At 39.0% G+C, this 7,109-nt stretch overlaps 1 protein-coding gene across 1 annotated transcript; it reads right to left on the reverse strand.

The window, feature by feature from the left end:
- Window positions 1–1,513: 1,513 nt before the first annotated feature.
- Window positions 1,514–6,696, reverse strand: LOC144639569 (atrial natriuretic peptide receptor 1-like). Its single transcript, XM_078498856.1, has 6 exons — window positions 6,561–6,696; window positions 5,401–5,524; window positions 4,510–4,578; window positions 4,229–4,406; window positions 3,253–3,351; window positions 1,514–2,340 (listed from the first exon to the last, which is right to left on the reverse strand). The coding sequence occupies exons 1-6, from the start codon at window positions 6,668–6,670 to the stop codon at window positions 2,057–2,059; spliced, it is 864 nt and encodes a 287-aa protein (XP_078354982.1). The 5' UTR covers window positions 6,671–6,696; the 3' UTR covers window positions 1,514–2,056.
- Between the last annotated feature and the right edge of the window lie 413 nt (window positions 6,697–7,109).

Raw genomic sequence — 7,109 nt, forward strand, 5'->3', positions numbered from 1 at the left:
TCATCCTCGGAGACCCAGGGGCAGTTAGTGGGGCGAGGGAAACGCGAAAATGCGGGTAGAAAATAGCGCGAAACTGCGAGAGAAAAAATTAGCATATAAAAGTTGTATTGACTGAAAGTGCCCCTGGGGAAAGATTCTTACCAGACCAGTTCAAAAAGCTCTCTGAATACTGCCTCCTGATTGGGCAGAAAAATCTTTTGTATTCCCTTTGTATTATTCTGCCCAATCGGCGACCAGCCTGACTACAGTCCTTTTGGTGTGTTCTCACACGAAATATGTACACAAAGCCAGTTCGCTCGCCATATCTGTCTTGCTTGTTCGCCAAGAATTTGCTCGGGAAGGAAAAGTTTCGGCTAGTGCCTCCTCAACTTAAATGTGAAGTGTCGGGAAAATTTTGTCTTCGGGAAATATGACCGTCATTTGAGTGCTACAATTTGTGCTGCACGCATTACACGCGCGCGTAGCTAATCGGTCGATCGACGGAAAATTTTACAAAATGTAAGGTCTTGAAAGTTTGTTTGGAAATAATTTTTGACTTCCTGAAATCTTTAGCTAAATGTAACTTAAAACACATTGTTATTTTATTTTATTACTATGATACTCGAAGTTATCTTTCTTATTAATTACTATCTTTTCTTTAATGTAGATAAGGTATTATTTTGTAACTTTATTTATTTATTTTATCTTCATCAGTTTCTTCTTACCTCCCGCCTCGAATAACTAGGCTAATTGCGGGAGGTGAAAAATATTGCAAATAATATGATTATTTCAATAAACTTTTTGTTGTTGTTGTAGTTTCGCTTCCAGCTGCGATCGATCTTCTATTATCTCACCTATAAAAAACTTAGGAATCGCTGCTGCACGCTTTGCACGCGTAGCTAGACGGTCGCTTGACACATCTGCCAGGCTTGTTCGTAAAAAAAATTACTCTTGTTTGGAAAAGTTTCGCGTTAAGCTGTCATTGATCTTCCCAGAAAAAATCTGAAAACATCCATTACAGCAGTGCAACTAGCATATAGCACACAAACTTTTAAAACTTGCAAACAGCATGCAAGTGTTACGATACCTGCGATCGACCACAATCTGAAGAATCCGCCGTTTCTCCGCGTGCATGGCCGTCAAACTTTCGACGTTTTCAACCAGGGGAGGCACTAGCCGAAACTTTTCCTTCCCGAGCAAATTCTTGGCGAACAAGCAAGACAGATATGGCGAGCGAACTGGCTTTGTGTACATATTTCGTGTGAGAACACACCAAAAGGACTGTAGTCAGGCTGGTCGCCGATTGGGCAGAATAATACAAAGGGAATACAAAAGATTTTTCTGCCCAATCAGGAGGCAGTATTCAGAGAGCTTTTTGAACTGGTCTGGTAAGAATCTTTCCCCAGGGGCACTTTCAGTCAATACAACTTTTATATGCTAATTTTTTCTCTCGCAGTTTCGCGCTATTTTCTACCCGCATTTTCGCGTTTCCCTCGCCCCACTAACTGCCCCTGGGTCTCCGAGGATGGTATTTATTTTGTTCAAACGTAGAAGCCACAACGTTCTTAATTAGTCAAGATATTTATATGCCTAACTGTGTGGGGTATGGGAAGGAAGAGCCGGGGTGAGGGGGGAGGGGAAGGTACGACATACGCTTGGATAATGAAGCTCTACGGGGTTGCGTCACCAAATAAATGCTCGAAAGTCAATGGAGATATATATGTCAGACGCCACACAAACAAAAATAACAAACAGACAAACGAAAAACAACAATAAATATTAAAAAAACTTGCCCACCAATCAGAAGGGTGTAGATTTTTCAGTCATGCGGTGGAACAAAGCTGGCCTTTTTGAAACGTTCTTGACGGTATTAAAAGCGAATGCGCCAAACAGCAAGTAAAACGATAATAATAATAACAATCTTTTATTAGGAAGCTCCATCACTTAAAGTGGTTTACATAGAGGTCCTAACACTAGATGTATATTATAAAACGATAGAATTAAAATCAATAAATTAGAGCTCAAACCGAAATATAAAAAATATTTACAATATATACATTAAAAGGATTAAAAATACTTAATTATTAAAAGCAGAAAAAAGACACTTCTTAAAAATTGGCAAACTTGCTGAGTTTCTTACAGTTCTCTCTAACTCATTAAAGTCTTTGAAACACTGGTACCGCGAACGATTTTTCCCCCAATTGTATTTGATTTTGGGGAGCTTTATAGTCTCTTTATTTCGATATTGCTTATTGCTCAGATTACTAACCTTTAGGAAGACTTCTCCTCGTTCTTCGATCACGAAGCCTCCTAGTGTTTCAAGAATTGACTTCGTAGCCTCACTTATATGAATTTTAAAACCTAGAAAGTATAAAGGAGTGCATTAGTACACAATTTACTAGCATCCATCATTGGGAGTGATCACGGCCTAATTAATGAACTTTAGAGAATAAGAACGATGCTCGAAGCTCGACAAGATGATACAGCTACTATTCGAAAAAACATGGGTTCATTCGTTCTTAGCTATCAAAGCCAAAGAAGGCAAACAAGGCACATGTTGTTTACCAAAGAAACTGTGAGGCATACTTCTGGCCGTCCCGCGTCTATTCTCTGCTCTAACGATTTGAAGAAACCCAATTTATCTCATAAAATTATGACAAATTCTTCTCACGTTTCTCACAAAAGAAATTCGAGTAATGCTACTACATAACTAGCCTCCCACGCAGTCGTTCTTAGGGGCAATCATGTTTCACGGAGTGTAACGCGATCGCACCTAACAACGACTGCGTGGGAGGCTACTACATAACTGCATTACTTTAGTATTCCGTTTCCGTAATATTCTGCAATTTGACCTTTAAAGATGATTTCCAGTCCGTACTGCGCAGACTCAGGGTTCGTTTTCATTTTTGTTTTGAATTCGTTGAAACGTTACACTTCGGTGATAGTGTACATCAAGTTTTTTAGTTCGCCATTACGGATCGTTTCGTTCAAGAATTCACGATGAGCTGAAACGTCCGTTTGAAATACCGTCGAGCTTCTTTTACTCGTTATTATTGTTTTGCAAGGATATCTGGCGTTAATAATGAAGAAAAAGGTAAGTTTTGTCCCGGAATTTTTATTTTTGCTAGTGAACATTCTTCTGTTTGTGAGACTTACAAACATTGCATGCGGAGATTGCGCAGTACGGACTGGAAATCATCTTTAACGTTTTTATCTTCAATCATTGCATCTTCAATTTAAATTATGATAAGAAGAACTTTAAAAAATCCTCACCCTCTCCAGTGGATTCCATTCTTGACGCAGTGTTAACTGTATCACCAAATAAGCAGTAACGAGGCATAGTGCTGCCGACCACGCCTGCAACCACAGGACCTGCAAAAATTGTTTCTCGTTACATTACTCTTGAGCAGACACTCTATCAAGCATCCAGCAATGCACAAGCGTGGCCGAGTAGTTTTGGGCGCTGGTGTTGTAATCCGGAGGTCCCCGGTTCAAGACCTGCCCTTGCCACTAGCTGGATTTGTTTCTCGGTGGTCCCGAGTTCAAATCCTCGCCCACGCTTTGTATATAGCCAGCTGGTCTGCCTCCTGCCAGTTGGGATTTTTAACCTTGTTATGTTTATTTAAAATTATTTGTTTCCTCTGTTTCAGTGGCATGCCTGTAAACTAGCTATCTCGTTGAGATATGAAGCTAAGTGCATGACCAATATAAACACCATTTATTATTTTTTTATTATTTATTTTTATTACCTTTCTTAAACCCAAACTGGTGACGAGTGTTGTACGTACGTTGTTGGGCAAACCGTAAGTGTAAAATTACTCTTGATCAAGTTTCTACATTGCGGTTGAAGTGTAGGATCTTATACTTGACTTATACTTTAAGTTTATGGTGTAATGTGAATGAAAGAGACTCCAAAAAAGACCTATATTTATTGCGACACTTTTTGACCAGGCCATTCCGAATTGAAGGAGGTCTTGAGAATAGTACCTGAAACCTGTCAGAGTCGAATTTGTTTCACTGACTGGCTTGAAACCAGACCTTTTATGTGCTCGGTCAGCTGAGATGGGCGCGGTTAAAACGGAACTTTGAAGCCTGATTTTCTGTTCGAAAAAATTGAACATAGCAGCTTATTACCAAGAGACAACTGTCTTTAGATATTATCAAGTTCTTTCAACTAGTTCCATAAAAAATGCATGGGTATGGACACTAATTCGCAAAAGTTGTACGCTGACGTTTAACGTGAACTCACCGCTATGTATACCAACACGCAGTTCGATTTTATGATCAGGTCTGTGTGGTACTTTGAAGTCTTGCTTAACACCCTCGATGAGATGAAGAGCCATGCCTGCTATCTCGCGGGCGTGGCTATGACCATTTCTGATCGGTAGACCTGACACAACCATGTAAGCGTCACCAATTGTCTCAACCTGAAAACGCAGTTCAGATAATAGCAAGACATTAGTAAAGAGATTAAAATTGGTTCCGGGCATGCAACATCTGCTAATTCTGAAATGAAAGGGGGTGACTTACCTTATACACGTCAAACTCTCTAATGATGTCATCAAACAATGTGTACAGTGAATTTAAAAATGTCACAACCTTACAGAAGACAAAGCAAAAGAAACTGTTAGTAACGTCTGGACAACCAATCAATCAATCAATCAATCAATCAATCAATCAATCAATCAATCAATCAATCAATCAATCAACCAACCAACCAACCAACCAACCAATCAACCAACCAACCAACCAATCAATCAATCAATCAATCAATCAATCAATCAATCAATCAATCAATCAATCAATCAATCAATCAATCAATCAATTATTATTATTATTAATCAATCAATCAATCAATGAACCAATCGATCAATCAATCAATCAATCAATAAATCAATCAATCACTGACGTCGTGACGTAGTTACTCATGTCAGCTAGTGCTCAGAACTAAAGACTTAATGGGACAATGTCACGGAGATTTGGCAGATTTGTGGTCTAAACTGTTCTGAAATAAGTGGTAGGCAACTTAACCCTAAATGAACATTGTCTTTGAGCATCTAAAGTAGTATATAACCTTAATTTGCGGATAGAAATCAAGCTACGGCTATTAATATCGATATTTCAAAGACGTGCGGAAACAACTTGAAAACGTTTGCCTAACTTTTTTCAAATTGCAATCATTTCCATCCGAGCCATGTTAACAGTTTCAATGCTCTAATATAGCAATTGTTAATAAAAATAGACTATTATTTTAAGGTTTCCTGCGACCCAAATCTAAATTTTGGCAGTTAAAAAATGTGGTTAAATCCGTGACACAGTCCCTTTAAATCCAAGGAGGTCCGGATTCAGAGTTCAGCGTTCTGATCATTCGGCGACGCAGCCCCCCTCAGTGATCGCGAATAACGAGTCTTTTATCCGTACCTGCATTGGTGTACTGTCTGAGGAGAGGCTGGTGAATCCTACAATGTCACTGAAGTAGATTGAAACCTCGTGAAAACTCTCCGCTTCCACTGCTTTACCCTTTTTAAGTTGCTCTGCAACGGGGCTTAAAAGAAATACAAAGTAGACACATAAATATACAAAACAAAAAGTCCCAGTTATTAAACGAGGGTAAAACTTTGTCTTGTGGATGACCCCTATAGAATGGTTTAAATTATTATTCCATTGTTTTGGGTGCATAGAGGATAAACTATGTTAGCACAGCACACTGTTTGGGCAAACTCGCAATCTGATTGTCTTTGCACAGGCAGTCTAATTTTCAAAGACTGAATTGCCAAAATCATAAACCAAAACTATAAGCAAACATCTTTCACTAAACGTTTTGTTGAATACATCGGTCTCTATCTGGGTTATGTTAGTTGGCTCGGGGCTTCGTCCCTCGCCAACTATCAGACGTTATAGTTCACCACTAAACTTACATATTAGCCCTCGAAGCGATTTTTGTTTTAAGAACATCAAATTTCCGAGGGGCAACTATCAGCCGATAGTTCCTCAACAATAACAACTTTATTGTTTAAATAGAAACCTCAAAGCTTGCCGTCTTATTGTTAATTATCAACTTGATAGGGAGTTATCTTTGGGTATTTTCATCCCTATTTTAACAACCGTGTCTACGTTACACGTTGGTTTTATTTGACTGTAAATCACTCGAAAGAATTGAGTAACTATTATATCGCACAACTCTGTGAGTTAATTCTCTCTTTGCCGTGAGAATGGCTGAGCCCCGTTGTCGTCAAGGAGATTGCTAAGCAACGTGCACAAACCGTGCATATTGACGTGATACTGTCAGGACGGCTCATGCTGTTCTTTAATTGGACAATAAAACTTGGAAATTCTTAAAAAAGAGTTACAGTCAACTCTCGTCTTGCGGACACCCCGCTATTGCGGACATTCGCTATTACGGACAAAATCCAGATCCCTGGCGAAAGAGGTTTGACTGGAAATGACTCCCGCTATTACGGACTCTCGCTATAACGGACAATAAACGACGCCCCGAGCGTGTCCGCTATATCGAGAAATGACTGTAACAAGGATTAGCCACAAAAGTTGTACTTTGCCGAAATACTGAAAAGCAAACTTACCGTGGAAGTATTCTATCCAACAAAGCATCAGTCTTTTTCTTTTCCTCCACCAGCTGGGCTGTTCTTTCAGTCACAAGATCCTCAAGATTGTCCGCGTATTTTTCCATCATGTACACTACATTGTCAAAAATATTGGTTTTCCTACGGCAAATAGAAATTATGTACCTTAATTTACGTCGTTAATTAAAATCACACTTTTTCCAGCATTGTTATTTTAAGACACCTTTATTTCCGGAAAAGTTATGTTTAAACGACATCTACTTCTCCTTCAAGGCTGCAGGAATAACAGAGGCAGTGGAAAGCACAAGGACGGATGTATTCCATCCCTGGATCCATTCATTTAATATTAGTCACTATTTGGTCTGTTTAAGTATCTTTGTTGTGTATGGTTTATCAGAATTAAACCTCACGTTCTGTTGATGGACGTTGCTGCTTTGTCTTTTAAATAGCGTAGGTTACTAAAAAAATTACTATGCACCAAATTTGCGTTAATTAACTGCATGTTAACATAAATTTTCGACAATTCGCGTTAATTTTATTACGCGTACA

The sequence above is a fragment of the Oculina patagonica genome, unplaced genomic scaffold (genome assembly GCF_052425735.1).
Source record: "Oculina patagonica isolate OP01 unplaced genomic scaffold, crgOcupat unplaced1069, whole genome shotgun sequence".
Lineage (NCBI taxonomy): Eukaryota > Metazoa > Cnidaria > Anthozoa > Scleractinia > Oculinidae > Oculina > Oculina patagonica.

Excerpts from the sequence above, each read along its gene's own strand:
- LOC144639569 (XM_078498856.1), bottom strand. The coding sequence starts at position 6,670 with ATGATGGAAAAATACGCGGACAATCTTGAGGATCTTGTGACTGAAAGA. Across the intron at positions 4,407-4,509 it reads GAGAGTTTGACGTGTATAAG|GTTGAGACAATTGGTGACGC; the intron begins GTAAGTCACCCC and ends CTGCGTTTTCAG. Across the intron at positions 3,352-4,228 it reads GCGTGTTGGTATACATAGCG|GTCCTGTGGTTGCAGGCGTG; the intron begins GTGAGTTCACGT and ends CAATTTTTGCAG.